At 45.1% G+C, this 21130-nt stretch overlaps 2 protein-coding genes across 2 annotated transcripts in view; one reads left to right on the top strand and one right to left on the bottom strand.

Moving 5' to 3' along the window:
* Window positions 7099-10548, bottom strand: LOC102190909 (histone H3.3). Its single transcript, XM_018063796.1, has 4 exons — window positions 10414-10548; window positions 9832-9969; window positions 9563-9716; window positions 7099-9465 (listed from the first exon to the last, which is right to left on the bottom strand). The coding sequence occupies exons 2-4, from the start codon at window positions 9957-9959 to the stop codon at window positions 9337-9339; spliced, it is 411 nt and encodes a 136-aa protein (XP_017919285.1). The 5' UTR covers window positions 9960-9969; window positions 10414-10548; the 3' UTR covers window positions 7099-9336.
* Window positions 14278-21130, top strand: part of UNK (unkempt family zinc finger) — a 32413-nt gene continuing 25560 nt past the window's right edge. Inside the window, exon 1 of the mRNA XM_018063793.1 lies at window positions 14278-14605. Coding sequence (XP_017919282.1) covers window positions 14502-14605 — 104 coding nt within the window. The 5' untranslated portion in view covers window positions 14278-14501. The remainder of the gene's footprint in view (window positions 14606-21130) is intronic.

The raw sequence follows: 21130 nt of genomic DNA, 5'->3' as shown, positions 1-21130 counted from the left end.
TGGTGGTCCAGTGGTTAAGAATCCACCTTGTATGAACCCACATGAAAAGTGAAAGTGAAGTCGCTCAGTCGTGTCTGACTCTTTTGCAACCCGCGGACTGTAGCCTACCAGGTTTCTCCGTCCAAGGGATTTTCCAGGCAAGAGTACCGGAGTGTGTTGTCATTTCCTTCTCCAATGAACCCACATGAAGGGGGGAAAAATAAGCTCTTGTGCTGCAATTGAAACAGTTTACCTCATATTGGGACTTAAATCCGTGTACTGGGACTCAACCCTGGAGAGGGAGATGGCAACCCACTCCGGTATTCTTGCCTGGAGAATCCCATGGACGGGGAAGCCTGGCAGGCTACAGTCCATGGGGTCACAAAGGGTCGACATGAGTGAATCGACTTAGCGCTGGGACTCAAACCCAGTCAAAACCCTGCCTGGGACTTGAACCCATGTGGCTGCAACTTGAACTGGGCCAAAACCCATGGTCTTCCAACTGAGATCACAGACCTGGTTTCAAGACCTAATGAACCTCAGATTCTTGATCTCTCATCGCACAAGCTATTCAGTGAGAGACAGTGATAGGCAAGAAGTGGATTTATTCAGATCAGAGAGAAAGACACTTAACCAAGAGTATGGGCCATTACAGAAGGCGAGTGCGGTGGCCTTGAAAAGTGGCATGGTTAGTTTTTATGGGCTGGGTAATTTCATAGGCTGAATGGGGTATTATTTCAACTATTTGGGGGAAGGGATAGAGATTTCCAGGAATTGGGCCATTATCCACTTTTTGGTCTTTTGATGGTTGGCCTTGGAACCATCCTGGAGTCTCTGGGTGTGTCATTTAGCTTGCTGATTGGGAATCAAATCAAGTTGACTTGTCTGCCATCTTGGATCCATTTAGTTCTAATTGGTTTATGTTGTGTCCTCTGGCTATGTCATTCTTTCAAAAGTCGTGCCCTGTCCTTTCAAAAGCTGTGCCCTCAGCACAGCAAGAGATCCCACATGAGGCAATGGAGTTCCCACGGGCCAAAACTAAGACTCAATACAGCCAAATAAATAATAAATAAATAAATAATAAAGTGCTGAGTCTTAAAAAAAAAATCTTACAATAGGAAAAACGTAACTTTAAAATGAGGAGGGGGAAAGATTAATAATAAGTCCTGGGGATCAATAAAGAAAAGTTTTAAAAGCTAGAAAAAAATGGGCAGAAATTTGAACATTCTCCCAAAGAAGATGTGAAAAGATGTTTAACATCATTAGTCATTTAGAGAATGAAAATCAAAGCCACAATGAGATACTACTTCACATTCATTACGATGACTACAAATTTTTTTAAAAAGACAGAAAATAACAAGTGTTGGTGAGGATGTGGTGAAATCAAAACCCTCATACACTTCTGATGGGAATGTAAAACAAGCAGTGCCATAAAATGCTAATTGTAGAGTTATCGTGTGACCAACACTGAGAAGAACTGAAAACATGTGTCCCCACAAAAACTTGTATACTAATGTTCACAGCAGCACTATTCACATTAGCCAAAGTGGAAATGATCCAAAAGGGATAAATGGATAAACAAATGTGGCTTATACAATAGAATATTATTTTTTAAGTTATTTATTTTTGGCTGTGCTGGGCCTTTGTTGCTGCAAACAGGCGTTCTCCAGCCGCAGAGAGTGAGGGCTGCTCTTCAGTAGCGGTGCCTGGGATTCTCTTTGCGGGGGCTTCTCCTGCTCCAGGGTGTGTGGGCGCAGTAACTGCAGCTTGAGGGCTCTGGAGCTCAGGCTCAGTAGTTGTAGCACATGCACTTAATTGTTCTGTGGGATGTAGGATCTTCCTGGACCAGGGATCAAACCCAGGTCCCCTGCATTGGCAGGCGGATTCTTATCCACTGCACCATCAGGGAAGTCCCAGTGGAATGTTATTCAGCTATGAAAAGAATGAAGTTCTGATACCTGCTACAGCATGGATGAGCCTTGAAAACATAGTAAATGAAGGGAGCCAGTTACAAAAGACTACAAATTGTATGATTTTACCGATCAAAAATGTCCAGAATAGGCAAATCTAAAGAGACAGAAAGTAGATTACCGGTTGCTTGAGGCTGTGAGAAATGGGAGATAAGAGGTGATAAGTAAGAATACCAACTTCTCTTTGTAGTGATGAAAATATTCTAAAATTTACAGTGGTGATGGTTGCTATATCTGTGAATATACTAAAACTGCTTTAAATGGGTAAATTGTATGGTATGTGCATTGTATTTTTTTTTTAATTTATCTGGCTATTCTGGGTCTTAGTTGCAACACGTAGGACCTTTAATCTTCGTTGCAGCATGGGGATCTAATTCCCTGAACAGGAATCAAATCTGAGCCCTCTGCATTAGGAGCTTGGAATCTTAGCAGCTGGACACCCAGGGAAGTCCTTATGCATTGTATCTTAATAAAATTGTTTTTTTTAAAAATGAGGAATAAAGCAATTCCAAATTTCATCTAATGGTCTGCTCCTTTTGAGCACTCCTCAGCTTCCCTGGTGGCTCAGACGGTAAAAGAATCCGCCTGTAGTGCAGGAGACCTGGGTTCAATCCCTGGGTTGAGAAGATCCCCTGGAGGAGGGATAGGCTACCCACTCCAGTATCCTTGCCTGGAGAATCCCAGGACAGAGCAGCCTGGCAGGCTATAGTCCATGAAGTCACGAAGAATCTGACACGACTGAGTGACTTCCGCTCACTCACTGACAGCAAAGCACAGGCATTTTTTGGCATAGGTAAAACAAAACAAGATAAACAATGAGTGGTTCTTGGGGCTGGTTGAAATGGAAGTAAACTCAAACCAGGCCTCCTTACAAGGAAGATGCATCCTTGTAGGGAGCAAAGACCCCTTGTAGGAGCAAGGATCCGTTGCTCTTTGAATCATTTACCCACCTCAGCTCTGATGGCCAACCACTCTGAGCCCAAATCTCTGCCCTTACTATTGTGATATCTCAATCAGATGACTTACCCTCTCTGAGCCTCAGTTTCTCTTGGGGCTGGTATTTCCTTCCTGACAGACTGTTTCAGTAGGAAGTGAATGAGATCAGCTTCACAGAGTGCCCAGCCCAGCCTCTGACACTTGGTAAGCACAGAATAAATATTTGCTATTATTATCAGTCATCCATTAATACATTGTTGGACTCTCCTGCAAGCAATGGGCCAGATAAAAGCCTCTGGCTCTCACTGTCTGATAGGGGATAGTCTCAATGTGGCCCTCGTCCCTCACTGAGATAAATGTCCGACACACAGGAGGAAAGAGCTTTCTAAGAGAGAGGAGGAATTCTGATCACTAAGCAGCTCACACCCTTATTTTTTTTTTTTCCATTGTTTTGATTGAAAAGATGTCCTTTTCACCTATCTTCATCTTTTGTATAGTTTCAGTTGTTCCTGGAAAACCTTAATTTGACCCAAGGGCAAGTTCTCTTGTTGGCTCACGCTGGACTCTGACATACTGATTTCATCTACAAGAACTGTTTACTATCTGTGTTTGAATGCTGTCTAGCATGTTACATAAAATTTGTTCAGAAGGAAGTCTGTCTCTGACCTTTGACCCTCCCTCCCATTTCCTGGCCAAATGTCACAAGAGGGGGGGGGGTAGGTGGCACCTTAAAGGGGACACTGCCACCCAAAGTCTGTCCTCTGCTTGTCCATGTGCTCAGTTCTTAATCCTTGGGGCCTCCCTGCTAGGCCTGGTCTTTCTTCATGCAGTGAATGTCTGTGCTTCATGCAGCTCTGGCATCTCCATTGCAATTACAGACAACACTGGTTAACTTTAGTTGTGGCATGTGGGATCTAGCTTCCTAAACAAGGATCAAACCCGGGCCCCCTGCATTGGGAGTGCAGGGTCTTAGCCACTGGACCCCCAGGAAGTCCCAAGACTGGTTTCCTCGTGGGGCTTGGGTCCACATCTCCCAAGACAGTCTCTGAAAATACTTGCTCTCAGCAGATGGCTAAGAGGCCATCTGGGCGATTCTGGGAGGCTTTTTTGTTGTTGATTTGGGTCCCCTTTGCCCTTCTGTTTCATTAATGATGACAATTTCTATAGTATTGGTAATACTGATACCGAGTTTGTGGTGGGCCCTGGGGTCAGGACTGTGATGCAGTCTATAGGGTAGCACTGGTTGTTCAGTGCCTGTTCTGAATGGTCAGTGCTCCAGACTTTTGTCAAATCTTTTAAAAGGCACCAGACTTTGCACAGATTGTTTTATTAAATCCTTACAAGCCTGCGAGGTAGGCACTGGTTTTATCTCCATTTTACGAATGAGGGAAAGAATCCCAAATGGATTAAGGAACTCATCCAAGTAGGACAGCTGGGCCTTGAACCTGGGTCTGTCTGACCCTGAGTTTGTTCTCTCGGCAACCACCCTGTCCCCAGGAGCACTCTGACCTGCTGTGACGTCCGCTTACTGAAGGTCCCAAACTCAGCCTCTCAGTAAGGAACAGGAAGGGTAGCAGCTCTCCTGGACCTCTGGAGCCCCCAGTCCCAATTTGGAAGTCGACCAGTAGGCAGAGCTCTTGGGAACCTGACTGATTCTTTGCCACCTGGGCCGGGAGCAGATCCAACCAGCTGTGCTGTGGGGCTGCCAGGGCTATTGGGTTGGCCAGCAAACACGCCTGGAGTCTCTGCTGTGTGCCAGGCATGACTCCAAAGGCCCTGCCTCTGGAGCGCCAGGAGCTTCTCGTCCATCCCTGGCCCCAGATGCCCCTGCTAAGCAGGGGCCAGTTGCAGGCCCCGTCTTTATTTGGTGAACCCCACTGTGTCCCTGAAGTTCCTGCCCTCTAGGCTGGTGATTACCCTGCTGATGGGACAGGCAGGGAACGACACAGCTGCAGCTGACTCTCCATGTACCTCGCCCCAGGCACTGTGGCGGCCCAGTCCCCCAGGCTGCTGTGGGTGGGCAGAACTGAGACTGGCCGTGGACAGGGCACTGAATGGGGAGAGGCCCCTGGGTTCAGCCGGACTCTCAGGTTGCATGAAGACTGGGCCTTGGACCCAACCCCATCCTGTCCCCTCTCCTGGTGCTCTTGGCTCAGTGCTTAAGACAGTGAAGAGCTTATGGGAATGGTCCTGGGGGCCAGTGTGTCCAAAAGAGAGGGAGTAGGGAGAAGAGGTTGGAGAAGGAAATGGCAACCTACTCCAGCATTTTTGCCTGGAGAATCCCAGGGATGGGGCAGCCTGGGGGGGAGCCTGGTGGGCTGCCGCCTATGGGGTCACACAGAGTCGGACACTACTGAAGCAACTCAGCAGCAGCAGCAGCAGCAGGGAGTAGAGGTTGAGCCTGGGCACCACCTCCCTGGGGATGTGTGCAGTCCCTCCCACACCTCTCAGCAAAGGCTGCCAGCCCCAAGCCTGCAGCCCAGCAGCCTCTCTTATCACTGGGACTGGCGGCTGGGAGACGGCCTCCTCCCTTTCAGCCCACTCTCCCTTCCACTGTGTATGGTCCCAGAACTGCAACTTCCTAAACAGGGGCTGGCAGCTGTTGGAGAAAAGACCCCAGACCCTGGCTGCCCAACCTCGCTCCTCTGCACATCACTTGTGGCCTTACAGCTCCTCCAGGAGTCACAGCCTCGCTGAAGCGACCCCTCCACTCCGTCTTGCTGACAGCAGAGGTGACTGCACAACCTTTTCGCTTCTCCCACAGGAAGGGCATTGGGGTAGGTGGGATGGGGGTGGAGGGTCCTCTCTCAGGACAGAAGCTGAGTCGTGCTGCTCCTGGGCATGCACGATGGTCCTCACCCTTGCTGGACACTGCATGTAGTGCCCAGGTGGAGACACCAGGACAGGCTGGGGACACCTCACATGGAAGTCCCTTAACTGCTTGGAACAGCGGTTGTCAAGCTGGGACCCCTCACTGCCAGGGACAGCTGGGCAGTCAGCCAGACCACAGGGAGAGCAGGGGGAGCACCGCTCCCGACCCCAGGAGGGAAAACAACGGCCTCTGGCCCCTCCTTACAGCACAGTTTCTGTGCATAAGCTTGAAGCTGTTTCAGCTGCCCCCACCCACCTTGGCCCACAGCCTCACTCAGTCCCTAGACCTGTGGACAAAAGGGAGTCCAAAGGCTGGCCGCCTGGCCCAAGGACATGCCCTCAGGGAGTGCTGCAAGATTTGGGTCAGCAACCCAGGCTAGGGTCTGTTCTTCCCAGCCTTGCCCTGAGGAAGGCAGGTTGTTTGTGGGAGTTGCTGGCCAGAAGCCAGGCCCAGCGGGGGCCAGTGACCTCCCCGAGGAATGGTGAGACAGGCAGGACCACCAACAGGGTGAGGGAAGAGGCCAGGGAGCACAAAGAGCACTACGCTCAGCTGTGTTCTTCTATCAGGGCCTGGGGTGGGGCTGAAGGAAACGGGCTGTGTCTGCGCTCAGCGGCCAACTCTTTGCAACCCCATGGACTGTAGCCTGTCAAGCTCCTTTGTTCATGGAATTCTCCAGGCAAGAATACTGACTAGTGTGGGCAGGGGATCGTCCTGATCCAGGGATGTAACCCACTCCTGCTTTGGCAGGCAAAATTCACCACTGGCACCACCTGGGAACTCCTGTAATTGCCATGAGGTGACTTAAGTCAAGGGATGGGGAAGGAGGAGTGAGGGAAAGGAGGGGTGAGGATTATGTGCCCAGGAAAGATGCTCAAGGCTCTTGTGCCTTGAGGGCCACACCATCCACAGTGACACAACGGCCACAGGTGGTGTGCAGAAAACTCACCCTTCTCCATGGAAGGGTAGGTTGGCCGTAAGCCTGAGGCAGATTGCTGACCTGCTGCTGTTCCCGTTCCTGTGTACAGGCTGGCTTTTGCCTGCACAAACTTCAGGGCAAGCCCAGTTTCCTGCTGATCCAAAGACAGCTCAGCTGACAGGGCCGTTTCTACTCTCTGCTGCCCTACTTGAAGGTGAGCCAGAAGGGGCCAGCTCTCCAATTGAAGCACAGGTCCCAGAATCAACACTTGACACCAGGCAAGCAGCAGTGCTTACAAGGGGCCAGACAGGGGAGCCCCAGACCACTATTGGGGAGAGCTGAAGGTAAAGCTTTCTGAACATTTTCCAGAGAAAAACTCTGAAAACATATACCATCCAAATGAAGACCATAAAGCTAAGAAAGTCTGAACTTTAAAAACTTTTATTTTTGTTTGCTTTTTTCGCACTACCTAAACCCAGGGATAAAACATATGGGAAGTTTCCCAAAACCAGAAAGTACTTTTCGCCTTCTGGGTTAAAAATAAACTCTGCAAGCGCAAGCTCTACTATTTAAGCAGCAGATTCCAAGCTGCCCAATAAAATTCAACCTCAGGATGCACACTTCAGGCAAGGGCAAAAGCGTCAACCACTTGAGTGGTTCTCAACGAGCCTCACCACCACTGGACAGGGTTCCCACCACCACACATTCCACTGGCTAGGATTTCAACATTCTTCAGGAACACAATGAATCAACTGTCAGAACTGGTTATGACGGACCTTCTAGGAAACGTTTATACTCTATCAGATTCCGCTTTTGGCACCTCATAAAAACTATCAAATTCTCAATCCTAATCTAACTCCAAGGGAACCTCTTAACCCTTAATATCTGAAACTAGTCCAAATTTAAATCCCACTGAACTGTATCAGAGTATAAGTATCTTTCTATAGCCACTGACTTCAAATTATACAGAATGCGTCTGTCTGACTCCTGTGGTTCTTGTGCCCATATTAACATTTCACTGGTGGCCATCACTGGTTAGGAACACTAGTTTCACACTGAAAAGGCAGCTTAGACTTAAACCGAGTTCTACACCTGTGGGCACTTGTTGTAACTCACTGTATAAAAAAGTCTATACTGGGAGGGGACATATATACACCTACAGCTACGGCTGATTCATATTGATGTTAAAAAACAAAATCCTGTAAAGCACTTATCCTTCAATTAAAAAATAAAAAATCTATAAACGTTCTTCACAAATAGGTTCAGGAACAAACCCCAAATTTGAGTTCTAGAATTAAATTTCCTTTCCTCGACAGATACGGGTAGGCAGGGAAGCCGCCTTTTAGTCACAGGCCCACACTGCAAAAATGTTGTCATAGCATTTTTAAAAAGCTTCTAGAGGACTGTTTACATGCTTTGTAGAATTATTCTTCTAAATACTGCTTTTGCTATCAAGTAAAACTTGAAATCAGCTAAACTTAAAAGCTTTGTACTCAATTTAGGTTTTTGACACTTAGTTGAATAAACAAGTTTTATTTGTAAATTTAGTCAACATACATAATTGACCTAAAAACTTCAATAGAAGGATAAATTTTAAAACCACTTGGAAAGCCATCTCTATGAAGTGATTTTCCCAGAACCTATGCCACATGAACACCATTTAAACTGGCAGAGGTTCAATAAGCTGAAGCTGTGTCCCTCCCCAACAGCAAGTTTACCCTAACAGTTATTATAATACAAACCCCACAAGGAAAAAAAGTTCGGTATTGTTCCTCCTTGGTAGAGAAAAGTTCAACCTAGTTATGAGACCAATCACAACACAAAGAAAAGCTGCACTAACTACTATATTTAGTAACAGATGATGCTGGTGTGAGTAACTTGTATTATAGTCTAGAGCCCTTATAAATAAATCCCCCTCCCCGTTAGTGTTTGCATTATCAGCTAGATTAGTTTAACATGTGGTAGAATGAGGACTTATGCAAGGTATAACGCGAAAAGCATTTTACTACGTAAACAAGTGCAGTCTACTCAGGGGAAAACCAATCGAACTCTAAATTACACACCTTAAAGACAACACTCCCCACCACATGTCAATGTAAAACATTTAATTTAAAAATGTTGACACTACAATATATAAAATAGCTATTATAAATGCACATAGTGTATTCTATAGCTGCCAGGTTTACTTTTTTTTTTTTTTTAAGGAAACTGTAAGTTACACTGTGGTTAAGACTTGTATCTTCACCCTTGAAAAAGCCCACATTCTATCACAGTGATGTATGGTTAGACTTAACAGCCCCAATTGTTAAACACTTGGATCAAGTCATAACCAGTTTTATTGCAAAAGGACCCTGTACACATTTATCAATTCTAGTACCTTAATAGCTACCCAACAAGTCATTAACATACAGAAACATGCATCATGAGAAGCAAGAAATATCACCCATCCCTTCTGCATATTAGCAACTTGTCACTCCTGAGCAACAGTGCTCACATCACTGAGGTCTGTGAACAGTCACTTTTCGCAGTCATCCTGAGTGAAAGATGGAATGACTTAAGTACAAATGCAACATATTATAAACAATTTCTTACAAAAAAAGTCACAAATTAAACCGAAGTATTTTACAGAATTTACTACAAAACACCATAAAAACTGCCTTCACTTAAGCTCTCTCTCCCCGTATCCGGCGAGCCAACTGGATGTCTTTGGGCATGATGGTGACTCTCTTAGCGTGGATGGCACACAGATTAGTATCTTCAAACAAACCCACCAGGTACGCTTCGCTTGCCTCCTGTGGAGGACAAGAGCCACACTATTAGACTCTCTCCGAGGGGGCCGCGCACCAGCCCTCCCCTCCGCCCGGCCGCACACAGCCCCCGCCAGCTCACCTGCAGCGCGCCGATGGCGGCACTCTGGAACCTCAAGTCGGTCTTGAAATCCTGGGCGATCTCCCTCACCAACCTCTGGAAAGGCAGTTTCCGGATCAGAAGCTCGGTGGATTTCTGGTAACGACGGATTTCTCGAAGCGCAACAGTCCCGGGCCTGGAGCGAGCAGGAGAGCGCAAAGGGACACCGGTTATGAAAGCGGCCGGAGAGCCGCGGGAAGCATCCCGCCCGCAGGGCCGCCGAGTCATCGTCTCCCTGTAGTGCTGCCTACCTGTAGCGATGAGGTTTTTTCACCCCGCCGGTAGAGGGGGCGCTTTTCCTGGCCGCTTTGGTGGCCAGCTGCTTGCGGGGCGCTTTCCCACCCGTTGACTTACGAGCAGTCTGCTTAGTTCGGGCCATTTTCTTTTACCTGTAGAAGACATCCGTGACTCCGGGGCCGAGGCACGCTCGCCTCTCGGCGTGCGGCGCCCCAGCCCTCCCGCCTCCTCGCGCCCCAAGGCGGACGGCAGATGGCCGAGGGCCGCCGCCTCCTCCCCGTCCCCTAATGACTCAGGCTGCGAGTAGCAGCAGACTCCTGGGGGGGGGGGGGCGCGGGGAGGAGTCACTTCCCCTCCTCGACGGGCGGAGGCCCGGCTGCCCGGAACCCAGCGTCGGGACCTCTGAATCACCAGCGGGAAAAAGGCGGAGACGCGGTTCCGGAACGAAACCCCAAGGGAAAACTACCCGCCCCCACAGCCGGCGCCAACAGCCAGAGTAGCCCGCACCAGTCGGCACTTGGCTCTCAACGGCCTCGACCCGCGATATCAACGGCTGGCCAAGCCTGAAGTCACAGATAAAACCCATGAACACTTACTTAATGCCGAAGTTTTAGGCCGCTTCTCCGACCACCGCGCCGCCGCTGCTGCCCAAAGAGCCGCAGTAGCTGAAACACTGGACGAAGTCTCCCCAACGAACGACCAAACCGCTCTGCGCGCTAAGCCCCCCTATGCCTCGGTTTTTATACCCACGCTTCACGCTGCGTCCCTGCGTCATAGGACCCTAATTTGCATACACCAATGACTTTTTCTATTGGCTGACGCTTTCGCCGACGCGCTGACATCCCCCGACACAAAGGCCGTGCTTCGGCCCCGTTCCCTGATTGGCGGACATCTAGACCACTGATTGGCTGTTAAAGTGGCCTAACGATTGGATGAATGCAAAGAAGAATGGACGAATCAGAGTTTAGCACCAAGCCGCTCTTCTGATTGGATAAAATGGAGCTATGTTTGGATCCTTCCCTTGGTTCCAAAGCTCTACAATAGAAAGTCAATGCAAATGAATTGCACTGGTCCTTATCAGGACTGGTCCTTAATCTGGACAGATGGGAGGGCAACGGGCGTAACGCTAATACCATGAAGGAGACGGTATTTTCATGAAAATTTTGTAAATATTTTCCAATGTAAAATAAAATGCATTCCCTGTGATTGCTTACTTTTCATGAACATTTTGATAGGTAGTAGTGTAAATGAAAATTAGAATTCAGTAAATCATGTTATCAAGTATTTATCTATGAGGCATATACATTTTAACCAAAATACAGTTCTTTTGTTTGGTGGGGTGGGGAGAGGTAAATAACAAATAAATAAAAAACAAAGAAACAAATGTCAATAAATTATTTTATTTATAAGGACTGTTTTTTATGTCCTTAGACCACCACAAAACACTGATTTCAATATGCTTACAGTTAAGGAGTAACTTACTAGGCAACATATTTTTTTAAATTCTGTAATTCAACTGAACAAAATCACTACAGCCAGAATGGGAATAGTCAATTCTAAACCAGTATTTGCAAGTCCCTAAAGTATAAACAAAAGACTGCTGCTGCTAAGTCACTTCAGTCGTGTCTGACTCTGTGCAACCCCATAGATGGCAGCCCACCTGTCCCTGGGATTCTCCAGGCAAGAACAAAAGACAACTAAATTAAATATGGTCCCTTGTATTTAACGGTCTATCCTGGAATATATTACTTCTGAAGAAACATAAAAATGGTAATCCCTGGAGAAGGAAATGGCAACTCACTCCAGTATTCTTGCCTGGAGAATCCCATGGACAGAGGAGCCTGGCAGGCTACAGTCCATAGGGTTACAAGAGTCAGAGGCAACTTAAGAGACTAAACCACCAGAGAAAGACTACCCTCAATTTGGCAGCAAGTGACAACTGTCCTTAAGATTTTTTTTCCCCTCCCTGATAGAAAAAGAAAACACTTGGAAAATGAAAATAATAAATTTTCTATTCAAATGTAAAAAAATGATGGTAATCCCTACCTTTGTCTACATGTCTTGAGTGGATTTTAATACTTAGTTCTTCAGATGATTCAGTTATATAAAATATCAAAGCAGGCTTAAGGTTAAGACCAGCCAAACAAAGTTCAGAAAATTGAAACAAAGCCTTGGGCATTCTACTCCACAGTTTTTACCCTGGATTCACCAAATATTTTAAATTATTAAAAAAAGCAGAAAAATCAGGTACATATAGATTCAACAGAGAATTATACTACATAAATATAAACACCTCAAAAATTTACATCTGATGTCAAAAGTTACCCCTCTCATCATTAAAAGTGAGAGGGAAAAAATGAACAGTTTGATTTAAAGCAGCTATGGCAAAAACACCTTTGGCCCAACCTCTAGTTCCAAATTTGTCATTTCGGCCCCCTCAATCATAACACGCACAATATGTATTTGATTATCATATATCTATAAACTTTTATATCATAATTCAGTCAACTTTAGTTTCTTTCCTCTGCTCAAAGTTTAGGGTAGAGGAAACTATTTCATGCCAGGCTGAGAAGAGAAACCAAGATGAAGGTTCTTGGCCTGTTCTCAGAAATTGTGTAAAGCTGAAAAACAGGGCACTGATTATACCTCAGGTAAAAGACTGTCAAGCGTCCTTGAATTTAACCAGAAAAATACCCTGCCATCTTTTTTTGACTGCCCAGATGGCCTAGAGAAGGAAAAGGATCCTAAATTAACACCCACTTTTGTGTTCCAAGGCTTTTCTAGGCATTCCAGAACCCTAACTGTCTCATGCTTTCTACCGAATACAGTAGTGATCCATCCCCACCCCACACCCTCGCCCATCTCTGCCTCCAGAGATAAACTGAGCAACTGAACTGAACTGAAACTAGGTATGGATTTACATGCATCCATTTAAGAATGATTAGTGGAAAGAATCTGTCCCTCTTAGTTGGTAGTCTTATCGCTAGGTTTTTCTTTTTCCTAACCCTAAGTGAATGCAAAGGAGGAAAATTAACACAAAAATAGGGAACAACCGAAAATGCTAATACAATCAAAACAATGCAGAATATGAGGCAGCGTGTAGATTACTGTCCTAATTCCTGTTCTGTCACGTACTTGCTGAGTAACTTTGCACGAGTTTCTTAACCTCTCTGAGTTTCGGTTTCCTCTTCTCTAAATTAAGCAGTTTGAATGATATCATATCTCAGTTCTACTAGTACACACTTATTCTGAAGCTCATGGTATATGCTCATTTAAAATATAGCACGCTGAACTGTATTTCTTCAATCAAATCACATTTGGGTATTTTGGAGGATAACCTATAAATTGATTACTTGGATTTAACAATAGGATTAAAGCAGTACACCATAATTTACACGACTTTTTTGTCCTTTCGGAATTTTTCATCTTCAAACACCCCTAGTGCTTAAACAATTGATTTGGTCTGTTTAAGAAACACCAGTTTCTCAACTTGGGTTTGGCTTCTGATATGAAGTTACTCGGAACAACATAAAATAGATATGCATCAATCTTAAACATGAAAAATTTCCATTCAGCCCACAGTGCTTCACCCGCAAGGTTAATCGAATGTTTCTTTAATGAGATTATCATTATTTAACGCTATCTAATAAAATGTAATTAGCCTGTACAACAGGGTTTTGAATAGATTCAATATGGAAAACACTTTGTTAACAAAGTGTTAAAATATCTGTGAAGTACTTCGCCCAACTGGCGGGAAGAGGGGAGGAAACATTTTCCCCAGTAGAAAGGCTGAGGGCCAGAGCACGAAAGTGGAGTGGGTTATAAATCGTACTCTCTACTCAAACCCAGGCCCATCCTCTGATGCTTTTCGACACTCCTGCAACTTGCCAGTGTACCTGGGACTATGCTAGATGGAGATTAAATTCGTTCTTGGCCCTTAATATACTGGAAACATGTTGGTAGGGCCAGGTGTCGAGTTGGGGGACTCAAGTCGTGTGGAGTTCCAGGTTTCAGGGCTGGTAAAGGTTTATGGAGCGCCTCGGCAAAGGCGCGGGAACAGAGTATTGTGTTGTATTGCTCTTCGTTGGCAAAGCTTTCTCAAGCTGACTTCCAGCAGGCCGACTTTCCTTCACGCTTGGTCCCGCCGCAGGAATGAGGATGTTGGCGGACTTCAGGTACCTGCAGCTCAAAGGCCCACTGCTAGGGACCCTCATCAGAACCGAACCCAAGTTGGGATTAAGTACGGAGGCGAGGTAATCATTATCCTGTTGAGAGTGAAATTACACTTGGAACGGTTTTACAGCAGTCGTTACGCCCTCCCTAACTCTGGGCCTTTTCGACCCCAAGGGCTCCAATCGCAGGCAAAGGCTCCCCTACGAACCTGGAAACGCAGTTAAGAAGTAACGCAACTGGACTGCAAGCCCCACAAACCGTCGCGGGCTCTCAGCATCCGGGACACCGCCCGCAAGGCTCTCTGGGTATTGTGGTCTGTTCCTTCGGCAGCAACCCTCTGCCGGCGGTAAAATTCCAGCCGAACCTGGGACCACAACTCCCAGCAAGCCTTGCTGCCGCGCGGGGGGTCTTCACGTTCTCGTGGCGCGGCGCAGCCGCACTAGGGCCTCGGCGCGGACCGCGCAGACTGAATAATAAAAGGGGAGCGGCGAAGAGGCAGGAAGACAGGACCATGTCGAAGGGCCCCGGGCCCGGCGGCTCCGCAGCTTCCTCGGCGCCCCCGGCCGCTACCGCTCAGGTGCTGCAGGCACAGCCCGAGAAACCGCAGCACTACACGTACGTAGAGCCCCCCCCCCCCCCCGCCGCGCGCGCACGCCTGACGTCAGCGGCCAGCGTGAGTCACGCGCGCAGGGAGAGCGCGAGGCGGCCTCTCCCTCCCCCCCTTCCTCCTCCGGCCCGGCCCAGACCGGTTCCAACCTGCTGGGGCCGGTCCCAACTGCCTACAACTGCCACCAACCTTTGGTCCGGCTGAGGGGCGGGAAACCCGGTCTCCGGCGCCGAGTTGGGAAGGCGGGAGCTTGGGATGCGGAGTGCACACCTTGTAGGCCGGAACCTTTCGAGGCCTAACTGTTCCTCAGACCGTAAAAACCACAGTCCCAGGCACTTTGGGGGCGATAAGAAGTCCAAGACGCGACCAGGATGAGTTCCTAAGCGGCCAACCTTAGACCCGCTTATGAATGGACAGTGAGCGTGAAGTCCTGTCAGGAGACCCACGTACTAGGAACCAGAGGCCTTTTGTGACCGCAAGGCCCATATGTTGTCCACGGAGGCCACTCTTGATTGAATTCGCTTAGAAACAGTTGCCCCAGCCTGGGTGATGGGGTCTGAGTGTTGGCCTCAGGCCCAACCCAAATGTGGCCTCAGAGGGAGCCCCAAATGCCGACTCTGCAAGTCTAGTGAGATGGAAAACCTCTTCCTGAGAATCTGCTTGTATCTTAAGTGGAGGTCCCTGTCTTCTCTTTATTTCCCTTCAGGGTACTTCTTAGCAACTACCTAGAGCTAGATGCTTTGGGAGAAAGTGAGAAAAGGAGGCAGGTCCTCCTGTCGAGTGAAATGTTGGTTTCCATTTCCCTGATGTTGAGTACCGGACATCCCCCCTGGGCTCCCAAGTCGTGTACAAGCCTAGAAAGATCTCCCAAGTGTACCTCAGCCTTGCTAGAGATTTGGAACCTGGGGGTTGAACAACCCTTGAGGGGCACACGGTAACGCTGCCTGGTGAACCAAGTACAAGAAGCATTTGTTGGAGTAGAAATACCTAAAAGACAGGAAGAGCTGCTGTTTGTCACGGAAGTAAGACCCATTGGGAAACTTCTGAGATTAGGGAATATCGATTTTAAGAAAAGTGTGTTGTTTTAAGAGCCTCTGTTATTGGTTGAAATCATTTGAAACTTTTTCTTGACTTCAGTCTGACTCACGTTAACTATAACTTTTCTGATGTGACGATTGCTTTGCTGATCCTTTCTTGCTGGAGTTCTTTCTGCCATTCAGCCATTGATTTTGGTGAGATGGTCTTAGAGAATTGAGTGATCAGATGAAGGGTATGGTCCAACAGCATGGTCTAGATTTGGACATCTGCAAACTTCATCCTATTGAAATTTACTTACAATCTCTGGTTGCTCAGATCACGTTTTTTCAGTAAAATATGGATAACATTTTGAGTAATATGAATCTTGGTTTCAGCAACTTGTGTTTCTATGTTGTCATTGAGTATACTATGGAATCTGTGTTAGAAAGGCTTTCTAACCATTTTGAAATTGAGAGGTGAAACTAATCAACAGCTGTGTAAATGTTAATATAAGTCTATTTTCTTGATGCTAATTGTTTAAAAATTATTTATTTGACTGCGCTGGGTCTTAGTTGGGATATGTGGGACCTAGTTCCCTGATCAGGGATGGAACCCAGGCCCTCTGCATTGAGAGCATGGAGTCTTAGCCGCTGGACCACCAGGAAAGTCCCTGATGCTCATTGTTAAAGTGAGATTTGTTTAAAATCTGCCTTTCCGCTTCTTGTGGGATAAGTACAGAGTAATCAGTCTTGGCTGTTCAAGTGGCTTAGTAAATGGACAGTAGCAGATGTAAAGCCCAGGTCTGATTGAAGGTTGGAGGTGTTACGGCTCGCTATTTTCTGTTATGTGTTCATGTGTATCTGTGTGTGTGTTTTTATCTCCAAAAATCAGAGGTAGAATTCAGTTGGTAGAAAGAGATAGAACTCTTTCTTGATAGATTTATGGGCCTTCAGAAACCCGAATGATTTGGAAAGCTTCATTCCCTTGTCATGGGGTCTGAGGAGCAGGAAGCATAAAGACGCTGAGTGCCGCACCAGTATACTTGTTGACTCTGAACCCATTTGTTGTCCTTGGGGGTTAGAAGACAAGAACATTTCAATTTTGATTTCAGTATTTGTTATAAAATTTTGAGTTGCCCCCCAATTTTTTAATTCTCCTTCATAGCATGAATTTCTAGAATTTATTCCAATCTAAAGATGACCTTATCGATTGCATTGATCCCGTCATGGAATAAAGATACAGACGCCTTTGTTTTTTAATGTTTGTATTTTTACCTGTCAATTTTTTTTTGCCTTTTAAAGCTTACTTATACATAAATTGTTAATTTCGTGTATTTCTTTTGTACCTGATGTTATTTGAGATTATGTGACAAGCAGTAATTTTGCAATAATTCAGAGAAGGTTTGCATTAAAATCCAATGCCACTGATCTACAGTCCATGGGGCCACAAAGAGCCCAACACAACTGAGCAACTAAGCACACACATCATAACGGCAGTATTGGCAAATGCTTTTGAATCTACCAAAAGTAAAAATTGCCTTCCTGTTGGCTTGGTTCTTGCCCTTTATTCTTACGCCACAGCCAAAGTCCTAGAGTTTGAGCCCTCCTTTTTCTAAACCAAGAGGATTATCATAACAGTTTGAAAGATAATTATTTTGGGGGTGTTTTTTTAAGCTCTTGAATAATCTTAGTTTAAGAGAAACAAAAAGTAATCCTTTCAGGAAATTGGTGTATTGGGCGCTTGTGCTAGGCCTAAGGAATTCGACCCTTTTAGAAAGTGGCTATATCAGAATTTCCTGTGTTGTACAATTCCATGTGTCTGATTAGCTCTAAATAAAATGATAATATGCCTGTATTAGTTCTTCAATACGAGAACCACGTGACCTCTTGCTAGGTAATTTTTCTTTTTTTGACAGGGACTAAATGCAGCTTTATTTAGAACAAATCCATCTTACATTTTAGAAGAGATTGAGGAATGGGAAATTTTGGAGTAATACAAATTTAGCTAACTTTGGGCTTTTTTTACTACATAATTAATACTGTTAAAAGTGTATAGTTGAAGTCAAAGTGAAAGTCAAGTTGCTCAGTCGTGCCCGACCCTGTAGCCTGCACCAAGCTCCTCCATCCATGGGATTTTCAAGGCAAGAGTACTGGAGTGGGTTGCCGTTTCCTTCTCCAGGGAATCTTCCCAACCCAGGGATGGAACCCTGGGTCTCTCACATTGTAGACCGACGCTTTACCGTCTGAGCCACCAGGGAAGTATAGTTGAAAGGTCAACAAAAATTTATCATTTGGGATTTGGCAAGTCCCTGATTTTGGGAATTCCCTGGTAATCCAATGGTTAGACGTTGGCGCATTCACTGCTGTGGCCTGGGTTCAGTCCCTGGTCAGGGAACTAAGATTCTGCAGCTTAGCCAAATAAAAAATTCAATTTTTGACCTCATTATTTTGATCCCATAAGCGGATATAAACCTCAAAAACATCATTTTTGGATTCTTTTAGTTGGCAGTTGATTCTCAGACTTCTTAATGCTCTGTATTAAAGGAAGGTGAAATTCTAGTTTATTAAAGATTTCTTGGAGCTTTCTGACCACTGGGTGATTTCTTATAGGAAGACAGAAGATAAATGCTTTATATCCTTATCTAGCCAGTTGTCATTTTAATTGAGGACTGTTTCCTGGGTATCTTTAAACAAGAATAATGTAGCAGTACTTCCATAGATAAATGATTTTGAGGGAAATCTGTTAGTGTATGCATTATGTAAATCTCATGAGCTTAGCTTGATTGCATCTGACTGTGTTTTGGAAAATCCAGGCAATGAACAGTATTTAAGTCATTATTGCAAATTGCAGTAACATTGTAAATACATTACTCTAGAGCACAACTTGTTGCACAGTGGAAGTCACTGGAAGCATTCCTTAGCAGCCTCAGCAGGAATGAGTTAAATTACCAATAAACATCTCTGGATCTTGTTTGCTCATTTATCAAGGAGAGCTAATTCCTTGCAGGACAAAATTGAGAGCTCACTGTGGCCTTCAGGCAAGCCTACAAAATCCCCATTAAGTGTTAAGTGCCCATGCTAAGGGTAAGCCTTTAATTTAGCATCTAGTTGATATTTGCTATCATCTAAATTAATGATTAAAGTGAAAGTTTGCCTAATGGTTAAGTTTTTTTGTTTTAATCCAACTGTGTTAGATACTAAAGAAGGCTTCCCCACCAACCATATGCATCTGCTTTGACTGGTGGTTTCTCTCAACCTACAAAGACTGTGGCTTATTGGTGAGGGCAGCTGGACAACTCTGAGAGCAACTTAGAGAAATCCATCTTGAGCTCCTTCTCTGGAAATAGCACCCCAGATAAGTGCCCCAAAGCAAGACATCCTCGTGGACCTACTTCCTCCCGCTTTCAACACATTCATGCCTGAAGGTGAGGTCTCCTTCCTGTGTGTCTTAGGAGCTATTAGCTCACTTAGGTAATGAGAATCCTGCAACAGCCTGAGCACCACTCACCTGCAGGCTTTCCTACCAGACCTTTGTCTAAAGGTTGTTTTTCTCCTTAGGAAAGATGCTAGGTCAGAAGCCTGGTAAAAGTCAGGTTGCATTTAAAGCTGCGTTACTTTAATTAGAGGACTGGTCTAGAAATTGTTTTCCCAAATGGGGATGATATTTGCTTAATGATTAAGTTTTTCATTTTGTTTTATTTTGTTTTTGATCCAGCTGTGCTTGATACTAAAGGAGGTTTTCCCACATACGCATCTTCTGTATTTTGCAATTACAACTGTGGACAGTTATGGCTAATCCTAGTAGATTGTCTTCCCTTCTTTTAAACATCTTGGATGAATTTTGGGGCACACTAATGTGTTATGTGAAGATGGATGTTGAATGTAAGTTTCTTGTTAGTCAATATATGAAAATTACAGTTAGTCTGATTGCTAAAAATGTCAAGAATTTGCGATCAGTATCCTTCTGGACAATGTAGTTTTCTTATTTTCTTACCATATAGATTCTTTGTAAAGTTACCTCAGCCAGCCACCTTAAATACCTGCATGGGCAACAGAGAGATCTGTGGTGAAAGTTTGGGTAAAGTCAGTGCTTATGAACATAGGTATAGGGTTTATTTGGGGGGGGGGGTGGGAGTGTTCTGGAATCAGACCATGTTGATGGTTATTCTAAAAACCACTGAAATGTACACTTTAAAATGGTGACTTTTTATGGTGTATAAGTTACTTCTCAGTTTTTTTTTTTTGGAAAAAAAAAAGGGGGGGGGATTGTTAAAATCAGTGTATGAGTCCCTCCTACTCAAGAAACCTTAAGACACATGGCCTTTAAGGGCTTGGTAGTATCATTCAGCATGGGAGAGACCACAGTTCTCAAAAAGCTCCTTGGCACCCTTCTCCCAGCCTTCTCAATGGCTTCATCTCCATATATCCATTCTAGGTGAATGCCCCCATGTTGTAAGTCTATGGAGATTCTTTTAAGAAGTGAATACTCAGCAAGTTTGGGATTCTAGTTGTTCGTAGTTGTACTTTAAATTGTCTCTGAATTGATAACCATTATATAGAACAAGCATACTTTTCCCAATAGCTTCGTAAAATGAATTGTGTTTATTTAGTAGGGTGGGTGGGAGGTAGAAGAGGTTGCTTTTTTGCTAAAATGAACTGATTGTGTTCACAGGTGTTGTGATAATTGTTTTAATGATCACATGGGCATTTCTGTAAGGACAGGCCGTGTGTTTCAGGCATTTAAAATGACATCAGTGGCTATAATATTTTTAGTTCAAATAATCACAATTAACTTTTAATTTCTTTATAAAATCCCTCAACTTTCACCCCTTTTTTCTTTGCCAGTGTGTAGAATTTGACAGCAGTTTCAAGAGCTGATGAGGAAGAGAAGATGGAAAGGAGTCTAGCAACTTAAAAATCTCATAGCGTTTTCTGTGAGGTGACCTTTTTCCTGCTGGTGGCTCTATTTATTTAGGAAACAAAGATATTAAGGCCTGTGATAGTATTGTCATGTCATATCCGAACTTACTGAAATATTCCCTCCCTTTCCTTATTCTTTACATCACAGTTTGCTTTTTGTGTTCATAAGTTGAGTCATTTGTTTCCCATTAGTATTTGAAACATCTTATGGCCACCATGAGTCCTAACAGAATGACTTCTTGTGAGAAGCCGATGGGTGTTCCCACTTACCAATCAAATTTTGGTCTATTCACAAAACTACTGCCATTGAAGAGAGATAGGTAATGCTTTTGGAAGGAAGAGGTTGATAAAACTTTGGTGTGGTGTGTTATGACTTGAAAGTTTTTAAGCAGTGGTTTTTATATCTAAAAAGCTTGTATTCATTTTGGTAAAAGCATTACTCTTTTTATTTTACTTTTACTGCTCAGAAGTGCCAAGCATTGGGTAGTTCAGGACTTGTGTTAAGTCAGACATAACACAAATTAGACTTCTCTGGTGGTCCGGTGGTTAAGACTCCATGTTTCTAACAAAGCGGCTGTGGGTTCAGTCCCTGGTTGG

This window comes from Capra hircus, chromosome 19 (genome assembly GCF_001704415.2).
Source record: "Capra hircus breed San Clemente chromosome 19, ASM170441v1, whole genome shotgun sequence".
NCBI lineage: Eukaryota > Metazoa > Chordata > Mammalia > Artiodactyla > Bovidae > Capra > Capra hircus.
Note: the sequence above shows the minus strand (reverse complement) of the source record. Positions and strands in the feature narration are given on the sequence as shown.